Here is a 22,105-nt window from a genome sequence, read left to right as displayed (position 1 = left end):
TCACCACCTCCTTGAAATGTCAGTCTTCTCTCCCACCTATCTGCTCCTCCCACCTCACTGGCCAATTCCAACAACTGCCTACCTTCACTCACCAATCGCCATCCACCTACATTCCCCCAGCCCCGCCCCTCCTCTCTATTTATTTCAGAGCTCCCGTCGCCCCTCCCCCTTTCTGAAGAAGGGTCCTGACCCAACACGTCAACTTTTCCTGCTCCTCTGATGCTGCCTGGCCTGCTGTGCTCCTCCAGGTGCAAGAAAGGGCCTTTCTTGCGCAGTATGAATCTATAAATCTCTAGTACAGCCTGTGGAATTTTTTAGCCAAACCTGAAAATATATTGTCAATAATTCAATATCAGTCTACAGGACATGTCATCTTCCAGTCACACCAACAATACAACTGCAAGAGTAGGACAGAGGTTGGGTTTCTGATACAAGTATTTTCCCTTCCAATCTCAGAAAACCTCCCCATAAGGCTGAATCCAGGAGTCCAGTAAAGTAACTCCCTGGCTTGGAGCAGCTCCAACAGCTAAGAAAAGCCAACACTGTGCAAGTTAGCCTTTTCGCTGTGGCAGGTCAGACACTGGACACAGCATCCACTGTGGTGGGTCAAAGGATTGGTTCCCGTGCAGTGCTGTTACTCTGTTACAGCAGGGACTGCAACATACAGGATGCACTACACAGCACTTCCTTCAACATGTGATCTCTACCAACTGGGAGGATAGGTTGGGTCAGACCAGCCCTCCACCTTGTCTCATGTCACTGTAAAAATATCCATCTGTTCCTTTCTCCTTCCTCAATGCTTCTGTGCAATTCACCTCAATGCCCACACATTCTGCTGAATGGCAGCATTCTCTCTGGTAATCTTCCTCCTGGAATTGTCTGCTCAACACCATCTTGGGAGGACTCTTACAAAGGTCACAGTGTTTCGCAGCACCTCAGGCACCACCTCCACCATACAATTAAAGCTTGCCAACAGGTGTCGTTTTGCCAATATCACTCATCCCAAGAACCTGAAAAAGGATAACTTTCTTAAAAAGATTTCACATAGAATTTCACAGCACAGAAATGGGCCAGATCAGTCCAACTGCTGCTAAGGCATCATACAAGCCTTCTCCCATCTTAGCTCACATCGCTAGGAATAGACCCACCTATTCCTTTCTCCTTCTTTTACTCAGCTAGCTTCCTCTTCACTGCATCTGCACAATTCACCTACACCATCTGGGGAGCTGCGGTGTTCCCTCTGGCAAAATCCCTCCACAAATCGCCAAGTGTTGAGAGAGGGCTCCTACTGACCCAAAAGGGGCTCTCCGTTCTTTTCTCTAGGACGATGAGCATGCAGTAAGGATATAATTTCGCTGTTCGACAGGGCTACAGGAAGATTAATTGGAGTTTACTGGCTCTAACACCACCCCGATGGGTCCTGCTTACCAGCAAACTTTGGAATTCAGCTCAATCGGGTTGCAAGTACAATCCCCAGAAACAACTTTACAAATTTTGAAGGGTTCATTTCTTCCTAAAAAGGTGGCTCTTAGTCACGTGCAGTGGAAGGATAAAGCCTCAAATGACTTTAATATTTGCAAACCAATTCCCTGCGACACTTTAAAACCAATAAAAAGGTCCCAAGGTCAGTGCTAAAACAAACACACAGCAGCATTTCCCACTGCTCTGGCCCCTGGCAATGCTCTGCTTGGACTATTTGGATCATTTTTATTGCAAATTGACAGAAATAAATCAGCAGAGGATACACACTGAATTTGGAAAACTTGAATGTTGGATCTCACGAGCTGCCGTAGCTTTCCGGTGCGTGTTAAAAATCTTTAACAGTGCCTTGATGCCAAGGCCAACATTGTTCTGGAAGCCCAGTTGGAACCCAGAACTGTTCCACACGGGATAACTGGATAGCTGCAAAGCAGGGTGACACCAGACCGACCCTCCTAGCAGAGGGACCAACTGGTTTATTTGTATTTACAGTAGCAATTACAACAAGACACTTCTTACAATTATTTCTCTTCAATTTTTCTCAACCACCTCTCTTCAGGATACTGCTTCACCTGAGTTTCAAGAATATCAGCCGCTCTTGAGTACCCTGCCAGGAGGTATTCTTTGTAGAGTGATAAAACACAGAAACAGACCCTTCGGCCCAACCAGTTTAAACTGAGTGTAATCCCAAACTAAGCTAGTCCCACCTGCCTGCTCCTGGCCCATATCCCTCCAAACCTTTCCTGTTCATTAACTTATCTAAGTATCTTTCAAACTGCACACCTCATTCAATGGACTATTAATCACATGTGGCAGTGGAATAGTCTGGTAATGCATGGGACTAGTCGCCCAGAATTCCACGACAACATTCTATGAACATTGGTTCAAATCTGACTGTGGCAGATAGTGAAACAAAAAAGTGGAATAAAAAAGCCAGTCTAATGGAGACCACCGGTGATTGTTGTTTTAAAAAAACACCCAAAGCTATCAATTTGATTAAAATCCTTTAGGACATCAGAATCACAGTAATGTAGTTGATTCTTCCTGCGTGATTAATGATGGACAATAAATGCCGATTAGCCAGCGACATCCAGATCCCTTTGAAAGAATAGGGAGAATAAAATGCAAGTGAGGGTTGACTAATTAGGCCTGAGGCTGCTTTCCATTCAATCAGAATGTAAGTCCAGCCTAAAACTTCATTTCGTTTATCCAATCTTAGCACCATGCACCCCCACAGTCTCATTCGTGCCACAGTCTCATCCAGTAATCGCAAACTCCATAGTTTCAGCTGACCCAGCATCTGCAGGCTTTTGAAGGACAGAGTTCCAAGATCCTCGACACTCAATGAGAAGTGCTTCTGGATTTCTGTCTTGAATGGCCTCACACTAATTTTAAGATGTTTCCCTCCGTTCATGAATCAGAGGACCTATGTCTTCCCTCATCGCTATCCAATTTCTGTTAACATCTTAAACACTTCAGTCAAATCAATCCTCAGTCCCTTGGCACACAGTGGGCAAGCCTGACCTAGCGCTGGCTGCATATCCACACAAAGCTAGCTGGCCACCATTGGAATGTGATCCCATTTCTTCAAAAGTTCAGAGATAGTCAGGATGCCAATAAATTTATGAATCCACTCCTGACTCTGCATGAGCCAGTTCCTTGCCAAGCATGTTCAATACTGATTATATTTTTTTGAGACACTTCCTCCGGGGCATGTTTAAATAGAGATAAACCCGTGCATGACATTGTTGTCGTAACCCTTTTAAGCTAACTCATCCTTCACTGTTGCTTAAACACTGTATGCAACTGTGCCATCTTTATTGCTATTTATGTTGCAACAGTCTCTTCAGGGCCTTGCGAACAATAAGTCAACCACCTTTAGCGTCTTTATCATTAAAGGTCATATAAAAAAGACTTATGTCAAGAATTCTTTCTCTTCTCCCTCAATCTAATGTTAGAATATTCAATGCAGGCAAGAAAAAGAATTTATTCCCTCATGATACATTTGCAGCATATACTGCGGTAGGGCATTTCTAATGTCCACCCCGCAAAAAAAGGTCTGTATGGTTAGTGAGAAATTCTCTCAAACTTCTTGTTAAGTGAGGCTTTGGCAGGGTTATGTTGCAACGCATGCATTTTCTGCCACCTGGTGGTCAAATACAGTAGTGTGCACATTCAGTAAAGAGCATCACCAATAGCTTCTGGTGCCCTGTTGAGAGCCACCATCCCCAAGGCAACCCCAAAATTATGAACGATATTGAGCTGCACTCATTAGCTGTGCCTAACTATTCTTCGGGTTATTGCTTCTAGTGACTCCAAATGTGTCTGCATGCCAGCTGGATCTACAATAACTTGCTGTAATTTTCCAGCCATGGGACTTGTTGCCATCTAGAATCAAGATATAAATTATGGAATCCAAAATCCACCCTGTGGTGCATTGTACCTATTCTGATCGTTGAAATTCAAGTCAATTGACTGTTTAATAAAGTAAGCAATTGGGATGGAAAATGCTATTTATTTTTTCAGCCACCTCCCCAAAAAAAATCTCAATATTTATAGAGTCACAGTGCACAGGTCCAACTCATCCATGCCGAGCAGGTATCCTAAACTGAAGTAGTCCCATTTGCCTGCATTTAGCTCAAACCTTTTCTATCTGTGTACCTGGCCAAACGTCATTTAAATGTTTTAATTGTACCCGCCTCTACCATCTCTTCTGCAACTCATTCCACACATGTACCACCTGTGAAAATGATGCCCCTCGGGTCCCTTTTAAATCTTTTCCCTCTCACCTTGAACCTACACCCTCTAGTTCAGGACACCCCACCCTGGGGAAGAAGACCTTGGCTATTCACCCTATCCATGCCACTCATGATTTTACAAACGTCTGTAAGGTTACCCCTCAGCTTCCAATGCTCCAGAGGAAAAAAATCCCAGGCCATTCAGCCCTTCCCAAGAGCTCAAACCCACCAGTCCTGGCAACATCCTTGTAAATTTCTTGTTGTGCACTCACTGAACATCTGGGAGAACAAAAACAAAAGTGATACTAAGATGTTTCTGGCAATTCTGACTCCAGCTTGCTGCCATCAAGTGAACAGGGATGGGCTTATCCATCCCTGGTGCACGCAAATCTCAGCATCTGGGCACAATTCTACGTGATTCTCTTGTGTGCAAGACTTCCCACTCCTTCCAGTTCAGTCCATATGGCACTGTCACACACGTGGACTACAACAGAGGCATGAAATGCTTAGCACGTGCATAAAGAAAAGAAAATTCTCCTAAGTCACATGTCTGGCAGTACAAGTCCCACTTCAAGGGCCTGAACGTAAAATCTCAGCAGCCATAGATGGAGGGCTGCTCTGTCAGAGGAGCTGCCTTATAAACAGAACGTTAAGTCCGGGCCCTGTGTGCTATCTCGAGTTGGCTTCAAACACCGTGACAGAGTGTTTTGAGAGTAAGGTAGTTCTGGGGAGCGTTGGATGACACCAGCCTTAAACCTTGATTGCTGAGGGAATAGGTGGTCATCACCATATTGCTGTATTGGGTAGCACTCTGCCGTGTGAAAATTAGATACTGTGTGACCTGAGATCATGAAAGATGCTATTCAAAACCATCTACGTTGAAGTTAAATCAGCTAACTTAGTACAGGGGCCTTTTCTCCTTGGAAGCAATGATCTACACCAGAATAAAGTTGCACAGGCATCAGCTCACTTTTGTATCTTGTCTGCGTCCTCACACGCAATGATTACTAAACTGATCAGCTATGGAGGTCAATGCTGCGCTCACCTAGGAACGCACTTTTTTTGGGTTACTTACCTCCCAGGAAAAACCAACGTATACTGAATCAGAACAATGGGTACCTTAGCCAAGGAAGTATTGAAACTAACTGGAACAACTACTCTGTCACTTCTCCAGATCAGACCAATTGCTTTACCAGCGATCAGGAATCAAATCCAGGATCCATGTGTTTTTGACTTATTAATAAACATGATGCAACAAATGTGAAAAGTGATACATGTTACTCAAGGAAGCAAACAAGAGAAGGGCAGTGACTGCTAATACAGTATTGTTCTACTTACATATATGGCCCAGGAAGTCCACCAAACGCATTGAAACATAAACAGGTGTCCTCTACTATAACCGGACCTTGGATCTAAAGAAATAAAGTAGCTCAATGTCACTACGAACACGTGCTATATCCCAAATTTACTGCTCTCAAATTTATTTTTACAATTCACAGCAGATTGTTTATTATTCAGCTTAGAGACCAATAGTAGTTTGCCCCACATCTAACATGTTAAAAATCAATAAATAATGTATTTTGAACCGTTCCCAAAGCCAAGTGAGCAAACCCAACATTCAGGTTTTGTTTACTTGCTTTTCATTCCCAGCAGCATTATTATACACAACTGATCAATTTCCCACCAGCAAAATCACCACAACTTTTTTCTTGTTCCTCTTCCTATAAGTACCACCAGCAATCGCTTCCTTAGCCAATCAAATATTTATGAGCAAAGTCCATTACAGGCATTAATGCTCAGGCCAACATGATCGGAAGTCTGTTTGTTAAATGGTTTCAGCCAAGCTCTCAACTTGGTAGAAGCTAATCCCATTGGAAAACATTGCATGTTGACATGATGTGGATGAGATGGGATTTGGATGCAATGCAGCCCACGGTTGAATAGCCCACCGGTTTTCACCTTCCAGAATGAGGCACAAAAGGTGTGCTCTTGCCCCCAAAATAGTGTCTCAGAATCAGTAATTTATATTGATAAAGGCGGCAAAAACATTTAGGGACAACATTTAATTAATAGTCAGAGGTGTGTAATGTATTTAAAGCAAATGCCAATTTCACAAGAATTCCCAAATTACACATAAATGGATCACTAATCATTTGCAAAGCGATCTTAGGAATTACAACAGGTTCACAAACATGATATGGATGGCAAAATGATCTGGTTGGGATCAACGTGAACTCTGTTGTGCCCATATTAATAGCCTCTGGCTTCTTTCTTCTCATCATCGTATATAATGAAGTTAAAAAGAACTATGTTCTCTCAGACGAACTCCCAAATTGTTCCAATAAGCAAATTCTCAGGCGAGGCACCCAAAGGGAGACAATCAATTTAAATAAAAACACCTTGAAGGTTTTGTTCAAATAGCCAATGCAAATTTGAATTTCCAGTAAATGTTCACATGGGTGCAGAGTCACTGGATACTTTTGTTAAGTGGATCTCAGAGAACACATTCCCCAACTGAATTCCAATTAACAGATAGCACAACACAGATAATGAAAGCTATTGTATGTCCTAAATACAATGAACTTGCACATGCCATTCACTACATATAATCATTTGCAAAGTAGGTGTACAATCTAAAAATATGAATTGGCTGGAAAACACTTAGGGGTATCCTGAGGTTGAGCAAGCTGCTGCATAAATGAGGTTTTTTTTGTGTCTAAAACATCAATTTATCAATATTCAAAGAACACAAACTGATACAGCAAGACTATATCACAGTTTATTTGGACAATTACATAACCATTTACTAGCTAACATATCTAGACCAGATAATACAGGTTTGGTAACTGGCACTTACTTGCCTGGCTGCTTCCTGACATTTCTTGATGGAGATTTCATCGGGCTCACCCTGATACTCTGGCACTGGAGAGGAATTAATACTTAACTTGAATCTCATTTCTAGTTCTTCATTCTCAAGACCAGAGCAAACTGGAAAGTCAAGTACTTACAGTCGATCTTTTTGGAAACCAGTGTGAAAGGAAACTTGTCACCCAGAATCTGAACAACCTGTTTTGCAAAGACAAAGCTAGATTTAATCCCCATTTCCACTAAAAGGGTTTTTAGAAGTTCTTGATTAATTTTCTTAACAAGATAATAAGAGATATAGAATATGATATTGAGTTCTATCAGTTACTAACCGATGCGGTACAGTAACATGCCAAGATTTCAAAAGCATCTCAAAGACCTTCGGTAACTATCACTTACAACAGCAGCAGTATAGGGTTACCTCCAAGCTCCCCCTCTATGTCTCATATCATCTTGGCTACATTGTAGGTCACTGTTCCTTCACTGTCACTGAGTCAAATTTCTCGAATTCCCAAATATTGTTCTGTAGTTTCATGATAGAAACTTATTTCATGGTGCGCCTGCATCTTTATTGATCTTAGCCATTAAATTGGTGGAGGTCATGAGCCAAGGTACATACGGGAAAAGCAAGGCATCAAGATCAGCCCAACAGGATTTTAGTCTAGCCCCCTTTCCCTGGCCTCATTACACCAGTTGTACATCAATTTATAATAAAATATGTGCAAGAACTGCATAAACGATCTGGAATTTGCAGGAGCTGGGCACCACAGTGCGTGCCTGCTCATCAAACCTCTTCCCATGCCCTGCTGCAGCTGAAAGCACAGCTGCCTACAAAAGTTTTGAGCGCAACATAGTAAAGGAAAAGGTGCTTCAGAATTTAAAACAGAAATTGCTGCAAAATTTAGCGGGCCCAGCTGCATCTGTGGAGAAAAATCAGTTAACATTTTGGGTCCAGTGACCCTTCTTCAGAATTACAATTAGACGTTGCCAGCCCTGCTGGGTTTTCCTACTAATTTCTGGATTTTGCTTCTGATGTTCAGCACCCACAATACTTTCGACTTTTTGTGTTTCAGAACATGCTGAACGTCACGGCTATCGATTTGTTTTTAATACGGTTTCTCAGAGAAAGGGTGCACTAGAAGTGGATCAAATCGGAATCAAATCAGATATGGAAAGAAAAAAAGCGGGTGATAAACAGTGGACTCAGTTAAAATGGTTAAATGAAAGAACGTCAAAAATACATCTTAGTGACAGTTGGAATTTTAAATGAACCTCACTCTGGGAACTCAAGACAAGTGTTGCTGAGAGGAAAGGATGATGTGGAGGTGCCGGTGTGGGATTGGGGTGGACAAAATCCTTCATGCGATAAAGGAGCAGCGCCTGGAAAGCTTGTGATTTCAAGTAAACCTGTTGGACTATAGCTGATGTCTTGTGACTTCTGGACAGGAAGCATCCTGCTCAGAATGCAGCCTATTTCGAAAGGTACTGAGAAGATTAAACACGTTAATTCAATAGATTGCAGCCCGTAAAAAAGTTCATGTTTCCTGAACTTTGACAGCTCTGGAGGTGAATATGGTACAGCAACAAAATAAAAGCCCATCAAGAGAAGCAGAAGAGGCAATATCGCTTCCTTATCCCATATCCCGGCCTACCTCCTCCAGCTTCTTCGCATTGCCGGTAACGAACACGACATTACGAGCTGGGTTTGCAGCCATGATCACTTCAAGCACACAGAGACATAGGGAGAGACGGAGAGAAAGGCGCTAACGTTTCCGGGAAAGTGAACCGGGAGATGCCTCTGATTGGCTCAAACGTCTCCTCACGTGCTCCGAATGGAACGGAGCGACATGAACCAGCCAATGGCTGCAGCGCTCTGTCAGATTAGCTCGTTCACCCGGAAACTGATGAGATGAATTGACAAGACACATGGTGTAGTGAGAGAAGAGCAACTCTTCTCCAGCAGTGTTTGGGTTTTGTTTGTGTTCTTTTCTTCCTAATTCCCTTTAAAAAAAGGCACTTGCGTTTGTGGACCCGTATTCTGAAATATACCAAGAAAGCAAACAAAAAACCCGCTCAGTGATATCACGAGGAAAAAAAACCGAAAAGACTCTCAGTAGGCCGACGGATATCTGTGGAGCAGTAGCTAATGTATCCAGTCTTCGTTGTAAGGAAATGAGTGTCACATGGTGCTAGTTGCAATTTTCCGTCTTTGGGACTTTAATTTACTCGCAGAACCGTTGTACGCTTTGTCTGGGGAAACTGACTGATGAGTAAGGTGTGTTAAATAATATTGCCTATGGTGGCTAGTGGGATTTAGATTCGAGAAGAATGCAGTGACCTTACACTTTAAAGCGCGCCGATGTTTACTTATTTCAAAAAGGAAATATTTGAACACAGGATAATAAAGTGTGAAGCTGGATGAACACAGCAGGCCAAGCAGCATCTCAGGAGCACAAAAGCTGACGTTTCGGGCCTAGACCCTTCATCGGTGAGGGTTCTGGAATAAGTAGGGAGAGGCGGACCGAAGACGGAGAGAAAAGAAGATAGGTGGAGTGGAGAGTATAGGTGGGGAGGTATGGAGGGGATAGGTCAGTCCAGGGAAGACAGACAGGTCAAGGAGGTGGGATGAGGTTAGTAGGTAGGAGATGGGGGTGTGGCTTGGGGTGGGAGGAAGGGATGGGTGAGAGGAAGAACAGGTTAGGGAGGCAGAGACAGGTTGGACTAGTTTTGGGATGCAGTGGGTGGAGGGGAAGAGCTGGGCTGGTTGTGTGATGCAGTGGGGGGAGGGGACGAACTGGGCTGGTTTTGGGCTGCGGTGGGGGAAGGGGAGATTTTGAAGCTGGTGAAGTCCACATTGATACCATTGGGCTGTAGGGTTTGAACACAGGACTCGTTTTACATCAAATCGGTTAGTCTATATGACTGCCGCTTGAGGTCTGGATGGGATGACAGCATTATTGCTTGTGAAATTAGAGCCTTGGAAAAATTAGAATTGGTGATGTGTGTGATGAAGCAGTTACATGGAGAAAGTGTAGGATGTTGGTTGATGCTAACACTTCCCAGTCAGCATAGCTCCATACAACTGGTTTTATGTTTCCAATGTGATGGCTTGAATTTAAAAGGAAATTAAGTATTAGGTTATAATTAATTCTGTTTGAACTTTGCTGTACCGCTATACAAGAATGCTTGTTGAACTAGTGAGGACATCTGGAAAACAAGCCCAATCCATCATAGTTGATTTTGTAGGTGTTTGGTCTGACTGCTTGTAGACCTAGCTTCAAGAGGAATGCTAATGTCTATTTGATTGTTCTCCCATTGAATCTGGAGTGTGTCACTGATGTACAAATCTCAATGCAGTGCAGGAATGTGATATCTTTTACAGCTGCCTGGTGTACTATGACTTTTGACTTGAGGTCTTTTGCTGTCAAACATGCTGCTGTAGTTTGTAGAGGACTGAGCTAGTGGCCCTGATCCAGTCTTGGATCATCTCATCACTGGTGTCCAAGAAACCTAATCTGTCTCTCTTCTGCATCTACATCATGATGATATGACTGCAACTGTGTTGAACGGGAGGTCTGAAGCAGATGCTTTCAAAATTGGCCCAGTGTCAGAAAGGTAGTTCGGATAGTTCCAGACTGTTCAAAGTCTACCTGAAAGTGGCTATTCACCTCAGTAAGATCAATTGCCCTCTGGTGTGAGTGTTAAATACTGCTGGAAATCTCCTCACACTCAGCTGTGACTGTGACAGAACTAAACTGATGACCGGAGACGTACTTGATTGTCCTGTTCAGAGGACTGCAGTCTTGTCCATTCTAAAACAGATTTGAAAGCCGCTCTCAATCTCTTCAATTTGTACACCTGAAACTCGGCATGTGCCCAGATGTTGCCAAAACACAACTTAAATGTCAACTCAAATCTGGTCAGTCAAATATCCTATATATGTTAAAGAATGATAGTCATGGAGATGTATCGCACTGAAACAGATCCTTTGGTCTAACTTGTCAATGCTGACCAGATATTCTAAATTAATCTGGTTCCGTTTGTCAGCATTTGGCCCATATCGCTGTTAAACCCTTCCTATTCATATACCCATCCAGTTGCCTTTTAAGTGTTGTAATTGTACCAGCCTTCACCACTTTGTCTGGCAGTTCGTTCCATACAAGCATCACTTTCTGCATGGAAAAGTTTCCCATTAGGTCCTCTTTAAGTTTAAGCCAAGTAGAGAAAAAATTATGCCCTGTCTTGTCCCCTATACTGGGAAAGAGACCTTGGCTATTCATCCGATCCAAGCCCCACATGATTTTATAAACCTTTGTAAAGTCACCCCTCAGCCTCTTGTGCTTCAAGGTAAAACGCCCAGCCTATTCAGCTTCTGTCTATAGTTCAGACCCTGAAAACCTGGCAACATCATTGTAAATCATTTCTGAACCCTTTCAAATTTCACATTTTCCTATAGCAGTGAAACCAAAATCTCTCTCTTTAAAAAGTGGCCTAACCAATGTCTTGTACAGCTGCAAGATGACCTCCCGACTCCTATACTCAATGCACTGACCAATAAATGCAGGCATGCCGAATGCTGTCTTCACAATCCTCTCTACCTGTGAGATCACTCCCCAGGACTTTACCATTAAGTGTATAAGTTCTGCCCTGATTTGCCTTTCAAAATGCAGCACCTCATATTTATCTAAAGTAAACTCCATCTGCTATTTGTCAGCCCATTGGCCTATCTTATCAAGATCCCCTTGCATTCTGAGGTAACCTCCTTGGCTGTCCACTATACCTCCAATTTTGGTTTCATCCGCAGACTTACTAGCCATACCTCCGACGTTCACATCTGAATCATTTATATAAAGGACAAAACCCACTGTGACACACTGTTGGTTACAGGTCTCCAGTCTGAAAAGGAAACCTCCACCACCACCCTCTGTTTCCTACCTTTGAGCCAATTTTGTGTCGAAATGATTAGTTCTCCTTGTATTCCATGTGATCTAATCTTGTTAATCAGTTCACCATGCGAAACACCTTACTGAAGTCCTTGTCGATAATAACCAGCACTCCTCATCAGATCTTCAAAAAAAACTCAATCAAGTTAGTGAGACATGATTTCCCACTCTCAAAGCCATGTAGACTATCCCTAATCAGTCTTGCCTTCCCAAATACATGTAAATCCTGTCCAGCAACTTGCCCGCCACTGGTGTCAGGCTCACCAGACTGTAGTTCCCTGGCTTTTCCTTAACACTGTTCTTAAATAATGGCACCACATTAGCCAATTTCCAGCACCATGGCTATTGATGTCACAAATATTAAGCACCTCCTATACCTTGGGCAATCAACTCTCAATAATTTGCAGTTAGAAGAGTTGACCTGTTCTCTTGCCTTTTGAAATGCTACATAGAATCATTTCACATATTGCCCCTTCTGTGTGAGTTTTTAAGGTGAGGATGGGCTGAATATGTCATTCAGAGTTGAAAAGTCTGAGTGGTATGTTTGTTTGGAAGCTGATATCCAGTAAACTGAGCAGCAAAATCTTGTTGCGTTAGATGACCTTGGCACAATGTGGAAGTTAATTTAAAAACCAGCTCAGGGTAATCAAAATTTCACTTCACCAGACCCCCTAAAAACAAAATGTTATGTTTATCTCCAAGAGCTGTGCTATGTTTTTAATTGGCTGTGTATTTGCTGAAAACACCAGTGCACCTTCATTTAGAAGCACCATTTTGACACCTTTTGAAAATTTGGTTTGCCCTGCCTTACGTTGCTTTGCTCAGATGTGATTGACTGGACCTTTTTTTTAGGTTCTGAATACAGTAATTTATAAAATCTTAACAAACTATTTTCTGTCTTGACCAAGATTTGAAAATGAATTTACTGCCGAAGAGCTCAAAAGAGTTCAGTTCTGCTGAATATTGGGAGACGTTCTTTAAGAAACGGGGTGCCAGTACCTTTGAGTGGTATGGGACCTATGTGGATCATTGTGCAGTGCTGCACAAGTATATCAAGCCTAAAGATAAGGTAATTTTAAGCTTTTAAAATTGTGCTCGGACAAAGTTCTTTATTTCTTAAAGCAAAATGGTCCTTACAACTTTTTTCAAGACAAAGTTAACTGCCATAATGAAATAAATTTTCAGCCTTGTTTTAACCACAAATTTATATGCGTTGTTAAAATAATTCCGAACTGCTGAAAGAACTCCAAGTCTTTATGTTGTCCTGTTAGAAATAAGCTGGTCAACTTATTTTTAATTCTTTAATGTGGCAGCTCTGCACAATAGTGGAGCACTGTTGCCTGCGTTTTCTAATCTGTTTCAACTTATTCTGTTAAAACATCTGTGTTTATACTAGAATGCTGTCATTGTGAATAGTTATTTTTCCATAGGCATCTTCTGTCAGTTCAGCCATAAAGGGATCGACTAACCTGAGATATAGTAAAATTATATGTTATAACTCCCATTTCAGATCATGAGCACACGTCTAGAGCAGCAGCTAATCAGTTGGAGCTACCATCTTTTGGGTGAGACAAAGACTGTCTTGAATGAATATAAAAGACACCATGATGTTTAGATTAGATTAGATTCCCTACAGTGTGGAAACAGGCCCTTTGGCCCAACAAGCCCACACTGCCCTTTGGAGCACCCCACCCAGACCCATCCCCCTATAACCCACACATCCCTTGAACAGTACAGGAAAACTCCATTCATCACAAGTCTGAGTCCTTCATGAATTTTGTGGTAATGCTTTAACATCATGGAATCATAAAATCCCTACAGTGTGGAAACAGGCCCTTCAGCCCAACAAGTCCACACCGACCCATCTTCTTTAAGCCCCACTAATCTTGGCATCCCTTGGACAGTACGGGCAATTTAGCACGGCCAATCCACCTAGCCTGCACATCTTTGGACTGTGGGAGGAAACCGGAGCACCTGGAGGAAATCCATGCAGAAACGTGGACAATGTACAAACTCCACACAGACAGTTGCCTAAGGTTGGAATTGAAACCGGGGCCCTGGCGCTGTGAGGCAGCAGTGCTAACCACTGAGCCGCTGTGCCTCATCTTAATGAGGATTTCTTAGACCAACCATAACTTTGACTTTAATTAAAAATAACTACAGCTGGCTGCTTACACACAATATACCACACGGAAACAGGCCGTTTGACCCAACTAGTCTGTGTTGGTGTCAAACTTCTGCCCCATTCCATGTACATCATCTCCACTTTCCAATATTCCTTTTTTTCTCATATACTCATTTAATGTCCTTTGACAAATTGTCTTGATGTCCTAGTTAATCTTTATCTCTTAACCAATATCATTAAGACAGATAATCTGATCAGCTGTCTCATTGCTGTTTGTGGAATAATACAGTGTGCAAATTGGCACGCGCATTCTGCAATACAAGACAGACTGCACTTCAGGAGATACTTCCTTGGCTGCAAAATACTTTGGGTCATTAGAGGTGCTCTGGCAAGTTCTTGCTTTCATTCGTCAGCTATTTTCATACATGTGACCTACTATCCTTCTTTTAAATGTGAACCGCATGGGCAACACAGTGAATTCTTTGGAGATAGTAGGAGCTGCCGATGCTGGAGTCTGAGATAACATAGTGTGGAGATGGATAAACACAATGGACCAGGCAGCATCAGAGGAGCAGGAAAGCTGATGTTTCGGGTCTGTCGACCCAAAACATCAGCTTTCCTGCTCCTCTGATGCTGCCTGGCCTGCAGTGAGGTCTTCGTTTTGTAAAATTACTCACATTTTGGTGACACAAAGGTTGATTCTGTAAGAAGGTCTGAAACCATTCCCCTGTTGCAGCAGGGTATGTCTCAGAGCAAAATGGTTCAGAAGAAGAGTCATGCAGGACTCAGCGTTAACTCTGTTTCTCGCTCCATACCTGCTGAGTTCCTCCATTATTTCAAATTTTCAGCCTTTGCAGTATTCTGATTTTACTTGAATAGGCTGGTGGTTTTAAACTGTTTGGGTGGCTTTGAGGTTTTAGTGTCATAGTCATACAGCACAGAAACAGACCCTTCAGTCCAATTTTTCCATGCCATCAGGTTTCCTAAACTAAGCTGCGTGTGTCTGGTGGGGGGTAAGGGAGGTGGACCTGGATAGTAAGTGAGTGGGAGTGGAAGACATTGTTCCTGTCATGTAGAAGGTGCTTAGCTGATAGATCAGGGACCTTGTTTCAAGTAGATATGTTGTTTGGGACTGAAACTTGCTCAAATCTGATAGTTGCCATGTTGTATTCCATTCCCTAGTGCTATCCTTCCTTTCACACAAATATTCACAAAATTGACAAAACATCTGATTTCAAACAAATAATGGTAATTCTCCTCCCTCTACCTTTTGATCTTCAGGTGCTAGTTGTCGGCTGTGGTAACTCTGAACTAAGTGAGCAGATGTATGATGTAGGTTACCAGGGGATCACAAACATTGACATAAGTGAAGTGGTCATAGCCCAGATGAAGGAACGCAATGCCACCTGCCGACCAGCGATGGCCTTCGTGAAAATGGACATGTTGCAGATGGAGTTTGGTGACTGTCAGTTTCAGGTTGTACTGGACAAGGGGACCCTGGACGCCCTCATGACAGATGAGAGTGAAGGGACCCTGCGCAACATTGACAGGATGTTTGCGGAGATTGGGCGAGTCTTGCAGGTTGGCGGGCGCTTTGTGTGCATCTCGCTGGCCCAGGAGCACATCGCAAAGAAAGCCGTCAGCCACTTCTCGCAGTGGGGCTGGCCCGTGAGAATACACGCTGTGGAGGAACAGGGCACGGCCAACAGGCAGTTCACGGTGCCCGTGTTCATCTTCATCTTCACCAAGTTCAAAGCGATTCCCGGCGCCGGACACCAGATCCTGGAGATATGTGCAGATGAGCTGGACAAGCCGCTTCGAGTGGACAGTGTTGATGGACTGCTGGAAGCAGTGAAGGGAAGGCAGCAGTATGCACTACTCCGAAACCACTTGGCCAAACACTCGAGCAGCAGAGAGAGCGTGACCCTCACTCTTTGTGACAGCGCGTCTGGGAAACCTCGCTACACCTTTCACGTTGTCGATCTGCCATCTGTGAAATCTTCTCGCACCAGCTACTTTGCCATTTTCATAGGTGAGTGTAATCCTGGTTGCATTGAAGGAGCCACGTGTCTTGCTGAATTTGATCGGGGCGGGGGGGGGGAGGGGGGCGCTCAAAAGTCGTGCTGCACTTTGTGGTGGCTGTAACAGCGAAACTGCCAACATCCACCAACGTGACTTTGCTGAAGCTGTCGACAGCTTTGAGAGAGCTCGCATTCACCAATAAGGTGGCAGTCCGGAAGCTTTACCCCTGTTCTCTGCCTCAAGTCAGGCTTGACCCATCTCCAGCACAGGTCGGGAAAGAGAGCAGTTCCCCAACCTGCCCCAGCAGGGACTGGGATTGAATCCCTTGCTGGTGGCACCTTTTTTGATCCACTCCGACTGTCTAGCCGCTGAGCCCGAAAAGTTGAGGACCCAGCGCTGTTTCTTGTGGCGCGCCACTGGTTGTAGTTGAGCATCTGAAAGTTTAAGTTTTTAAATTGTCGTGGACATAGTAATTTATTCTTTAATATTCACAGAATCATAGAATCCCTGCAGGGCTGAAGCAGGCCATTTGCCCCATCGAGTCCACACTGATCCTCCGAAGAGCGTCTCACGCAGACAGCGTCCCCCGCCCCCCCCCCCCCCCCGCAACCCACCATCCCTGTAATCCTACATTTACAAGGCTAACTCAACTATCCCGCACATCCCTGGACACTATATGGGCAGTTTAGCATGGCCAATCCACCTAACCTGCACGTCTTCAGACTGTGGGGGGGAAACCGGAGCACCTGGAGGAAACCCACACAGACACGGGGAGAATGTGCAAACTCCATACATATGATCGCCCAAGGGTGGAATCGAACCCAAGTCCCTGATGCTGTGAGGCTAATCACTGATCCACCGTGCCATCCCGTGCTATTATCTTCCTGGTTTGCTGTGTGTAAAACCAGATATTGACCCAGTATTGGCACCACTGATGTCTGTGTGTCAGGGCATCCCCTTGATTTGGTGCCAGATTTAAACAGTGGCTGGCGAAAGTGGGAATCCCGCAACGCAGATGTTAGTAGACAGTTTTCTTGCTTTGCTGCTGACTGTAAAATTCAGGCTCAGAATTTGCTGGGAAAGCAACAGTAAATTCATGGCACTCACTGCTATGCGTGCGTTTACAAGTTAAAAATCGAGCAACTTCTGGCAAGAGAGAGAAACACTGTGTTGTAATTTGCTTCAAATTACCGGTGGATTTGTGCCACTTTACCTTGCAAGAATGAAATCTTGCTCTTGGCTTCTTGTGAGTGTCAAGAATTTGCTGTGTTTGCACTGTAAATAAGAATCAATCTCACATAGAAGGTTATGGCTTTCAAGAGTTTAAGGGCTCTATTTTTCTTTAAATGCCAAGGTTGATGTTCCTGCAATGCCACTTAATCCTTTACCCCAGAAAGGGAACAATTAAGAAATAGAGGAAGCCCAAATGTACACGTGGGAAATTTGTAACAAAAGTGAGTCCCAAATTTCAATAGTTAATTTACAAGTTAATGACATAGTCAGAAAGGGTAAACAGTCTGGGGGAAACATTGACTGTACTTACTTGAAGAACACCTTCATGCAGTTACTGACTAGTGGCCCGATTTGGATCTTCCACGGCTGGAGAAGGGTTGCCCCGGACAGAGCGCTATCAATACAGGCAGGGGACAAATTGTAGATAGCACTTTCACAATGACGTGATGCAGTTTGGTAGTCCCACAGGGCAGGGAGACGGAATGGATGTTCGGAACGGACGAGGGCCGGAGGCAGCTGGGCAAAAGTGCGGAATTCAAGCGTTTGCTGGTCGTGGTGTTGCACCGTGACCAAATCTACGAGAGTATGGAAGCCATTCAGTCAGAGCTATCGGGAAAGGTGATGGATTTAGCTCCTCCTGGACTTCCTCCGAACCAACAGGTAAATGCGTGCTCTTTTCTGTGTATTTTTGTGTGCGCTGCAAAATGCAACCGTGACTGATCTTCAAAAAATAGATCCTGTTGATTGCTAAACTTGTCATTGGCCCGTAGCTGCAGGTGAGAAGGAGCAGGCTCAACAAAAATATATTATTTCAAACATGGTTAGCGACTTGTGTGCTCGTCTTTACTGTTTTGCCTTGGTTTGATTCATAATGTTATGAAAGTACTCATTACAGTATGTGAAATATCTGCCTTTGGAGGTCAAGTGTTGCCCACTTATTCCTCTTGTACAGCTTGGGGACAGTAAAAAGTTTACATGTTACAGTGCCCCTACAATCTTTCACTTTCTTCCTGCCTCCCTGACAACATTTCCAGGTGTCACCAGCTCCACTGATATGTAGCACTTGTCCTTCGTTAAGCTTGAGCCACTGTATTCCTTGTCTTGAAGCTGCTTCCACAGTCAGCCAGATAGAGTTTCAGGATCTTGAACTGATGATGCATGTGTCAGGTATGTTTATTTGCAAAGACTTTGGAGTTCTTAAGTTTGCATTCATATTTTAAATTTTTATTTTCTGTGTATTCGAGCAGAACTTTTCATCTACTTTCCTCCTTCCCATTGGGGAGTTCTCCTCATTCATAGGCAATATTCCTCACGTGAGGGTGAGAGAGACTGAACTGGGGAGTCCGACACCGTCTATCTCCGCTCGGCAGAAGCTGTGGTTAATGTTACATGTGGTTCATTCATCTAATTGGTACTGGTAGTTAAAGAGCACCAAGATATAAACTTAAGTTCGTGATTTGAGAATTACTTCACCACAGCAGAGTCAAAGCAATGCTTGATGATTCTGGTCTCCCTGCTAAAAGAAAGCAGTTGTGAAACTTGAAAGGGTGCAAAAAAGATTGACAAGGATGTTGCCGGGGTTAGAGGGAGAGGCTAAGTAGGCTGAGGCATGGATAGGGTGAGAGGGCAGTCCAAAACTAGAGGGCGTGAGTTTAAGGAGAGAGGGGGAAGATTTAAAAGGGACTCAAGGGGCGACTTTTTCACGCAGATGGTGGTGGGTGTGTGGAATGAGCTGCCAGAGTAAGTGGTAGAGGTGGATCCAATTACAATATTTAAAAGACATCTGGATGGACTGGTGAATAGGAGAGGTTTAGAGCAATATGGGCCAAAAGCTGGCAAATGAGACTAGATTAATTTAGGATGTTTGCTTGGCACGGACAAGTTGGACTGAAGGGTCTGTTTCTGTGCTGTACATCTGTGTGACTCTAATATCGGACTTCGTGGACACAACGATGGTCTGAAATTGACAGACTTGTCGTGGTTTACTCACCTTTGGCAGGATTGCTGCCGAAGGTCCAAGTGGGCAAAAAAATAGAGTCAAGCTGCACAGAAACAGAGTATTAATACCTTTAAAAACCAAAAGAACTGCAGATGATGTAAATCGGGAACAGAAACAAAGTTGCAGGAACAGCCCAGCAGGTCTGTCTGGCAGCATCTGTGAAGGGAAAAACGGGATAAACGTTTCGGGTCTGGTGGCCCTTCTTCAGAACTGGAAGGGTCACCAGACCTGAAACGTTAACTCTGTATTTTCCTTGACAGATGCTGCCAGACCTACTGGGCTTTTCTGGCAACTTTGTTTTTGTTCCTGTTACTAACACCTTTATTTAACTTTAACTATGATGACCTGGAAATTGAGTGACTTTTTATTTTGATTGTCTATTTCCATATCATTACCTGACCTCTTTTTTTTTCCCCCGTGTCAGTATATCTGCTGCTGGAAGCTTGATTCATGACTTTGTTACCTCTTGACGTGACTATTTTAATACACACCTGGATGGTCTCCCATATTCTACCCACTTTAAACCTGAGGCCATCCAGTTCTTAACTCTCAGCAAGTCCCATGCCCCAATCACTGCTCGTTGATTTGTATTGATTGTAAAATTATGTTCGTGGCTTTACCATCCCCATGACCCTCCCAGATATCTATGATCCTCTAATTCTGACTGCTTGGTCACCTGCAATTTTACTTGTTCCACCATTGTTTATGGCTGCAATGGGCCAAGCTGTGCAGTTATTGGTGAGTAATAATTGCAGTTGGTTTAGTTTTTGAGAAACCGTGGTCAATATTGACTTTTACAAGAGTGCACAAGGTAAACCTTGACTTGGACACCAAGTGGTGTTTCCTCTGCTGTTTGAAGTAGTGTCATGGAATCTTTAACGTATACCCGAGGACACAGAAGAGGCCTTGGTTTAATGCCTCATCTGTAAGATGATGGTGCAGTGTTGAGCCTTGAACTGGAACAGTAGTCTTGATTTCTGTGCTCAAATTCTGCAATGGGCTTAAACCCACAATGTTGTAATTCAGAGGTAGGTTTGCTGTCAACTGAACCATGGCTGACCACTTGCTTCCCTCCTTTAAGACTCTCCTTAAAACATGCTTCTGACCAAGCTTTTGATTATAATAACTCTGCAACTGCCCAGTGAAGTGGTCTTCTGAAAATCTTTGGATGCTTCATTGCATTATGGCTTTGATAGAAATATAAGTTGTCATTATGAAAAGTGCTAGGGACCTACTGTGTGTGATCATTGTGCTTTTATTTAGAAGATTTGTTTGAGGCATTTTCAGACATCCTGTCTCAAATTATCCTTTACGATTTGGAAATAATTTTTGCAATTTAACAAGCTGATGGATCACGCTCTTTCACTTTGTCCGACACAGTGAATGTTCCTTGAATGTGGCGGTGGGTTTGCATTTCTCCCCTGGAGAATGAGCAGCTTGAGCAGTTAGCATTTCCCTTGAACAGAATTGACTCTTGTTTTCGCACAGGTGCCATTTCTTTCGGTTGGGGGAGATATAGGGATTCGCACTGTCCAGCATCATGGTACAAGCGATATGAGTGGAGAATATATCATCGAAGACATCAAAGGAGAAGACGGCGACTATTTCCGGCATCTCATATTCCTCAGTAACATCAATGTGGTGCAGTCAGAGGCTAAACTATTACACAGCATCTCAGAGTCAGGTATTGCTTGAACGTTTATCTGTGCTTTCACTCAAACGCACGTTTTATATGGAAAAGAAAATGAATTCATGGCACAAATAAATGTTAATGTGCACGATCTTATAGCACTTACGGAGACACGATTGCAAGTGGATCAAAGCTAGGAACTACATATTCATGGGTACGTGACTTTCCAAGAGGATAGGCAGGAAGGGAAGGGTGGTGTGATCTTGCTATAATTAGATGGAATTAGCACATTACCAGGAAATGACCTTGGATTGGATGACATCGAATCCATATGGGTGGAGGTAAGAAATAACAAGGGGAAGGAGTGGGTGGAGTCTGTTAGCCCCTTAATGATAGCTGTTTTGTAGGTCAGTGAATAAGCCAGGAGGTAATGGAAGGAAATAAACACTAATTTTCACAAGAGAGGAAGTAGTAGTGAAGCTGAAGGGGCCAAAAGCCAATAAGTCCCTCGAATCTGATGGATTTCATCTGATAAAATTAAAGGATGTATCAAGAGGTGTAGGGAATGCACTCGTAATAATCTTCCAAGAAAGCAAAAAAAACCCCAGAAGATTGGAAAACTAGTGAACCACCCTTAATCAAAAAGGGAACGACAACAGGTAACTATAATCCAGTTAGTTTAACGTCTGTTATTGGGAAAATATTAGAGTCTGTTATAAAGGGTGTCAAAGCCAGAGCGTTAGAAAAACACACTATATCAGGCGGAGTCAGCCTGACCTCAGAGGGGACATCATATCTGACAAGCTTATTACAGTTCTTTGAGGAAGTGGGGCGGCACGGTGGCTCAGTGGCTGGCACTGCTGCCTCTCAGGACCTGGGTTCGATTCTACTCTTGGGCAACTGTCTATGTAGAGTTGGCACATTCTCCCCTTATCTGCATGGGTTTCCTCCCACACTCCAAAGATGTGCATGCCAGGTGGATTGGCCGTGCTAAATTGCCTGTAGTGTTGAGGGATGTGTGGGTTAATTGGGTTATTAGGGGGATGGGTCTGGGTGGGATGCTCTGAGGGT

The 22,105-nt window shown here is 43.5% G+C and overlaps 2 protein-coding genes across 4 annotated transcripts in view; one reads left to right on the top strand and one right to left on the bottom strand.

The window, feature by feature from the left end:
* The window catches only part of itpa (inosine triphosphatase (nucleoside triphosphate pyrophosphatase)), a 30,080-nt gene extending 21,209 nt beyond the window's left edge, over positions 1–8,871 (bottom strand). Inside the window, exons 1-4 of one of the 2 annotated variants that reach the window (XM_048539738.2) lie at positions 8,735–8,871; positions 7,226–7,283; positions 7,075–7,139; positions 5,556–5,629 (exon numbers count right to left, since the gene is read on the bottom strand). In XM_048539738.2, coding sequence (XP_048395695.1) covers positions 5,556–5,629; positions 7,075–7,139; positions 7,226–7,283; positions 8,735–8,797 — 260 coding nt within the window. In that variant the 5' untranslated portion in view covers positions 8,798–8,871. The remainder of the gene's footprint in view (positions 1–5,555; positions 5,630–7,074; positions 7,140–7,225; positions 7,284–8,734) is intronic. The other variant, XM_048539739.2, reaches the window with a different exon arrangement.
* Positions 8,872–8,873: 2 nt separating this feature from the next.
* Positions 8,874–22,105, top strand: part of mettl13 (methyltransferase 13, eEF1A lysine and N-terminal methyltransferase) — a 28,680-nt gene continuing 15,448 nt past the window's right edge. For both annotated transcript variants that reach the window (XM_048539737.2, XM_059647769.1), the window contains exons 1-5: positions 8,874–9,357; positions 12,934–13,094; positions 15,432–16,182; positions 17,866–18,065; positions 20,893–21,088. In XM_048539737.2, coding sequence (XP_048395694.1) covers positions 12,942–13,094; positions 15,432–16,182; positions 17,866–18,065; positions 20,893–21,088 — 1,300 coding nt within the window. In that variant the 5' untranslated portion in view covers positions 8,874–9,357; positions 12,934–12,941. The remainder of the gene's footprint in view (positions 9,358–12,933; positions 13,095–15,431; positions 16,183–17,865; positions 18,066–20,892; positions 21,089–22,105) is intronic.

Source organism: Stegostoma tigrinum, chromosome 8 (genome assembly GCF_030684315.1).
Source record: "Stegostoma tigrinum isolate sSteTig4 chromosome 8, sSteTig4.hap1, whole genome shotgun sequence".
Taxonomy (NCBI): domain Eukaryota; kingdom Metazoa; phylum Chordata; class Chondrichthyes; order Orectolobiformes; family Stegostomatidae; genus Stegostoma; species Stegostoma tigrinum.
The sequence above is the reverse complement of the archived record's forward strand: the minus strand, read 5'-3'. Positions and strand labels throughout refer to the sequence as shown.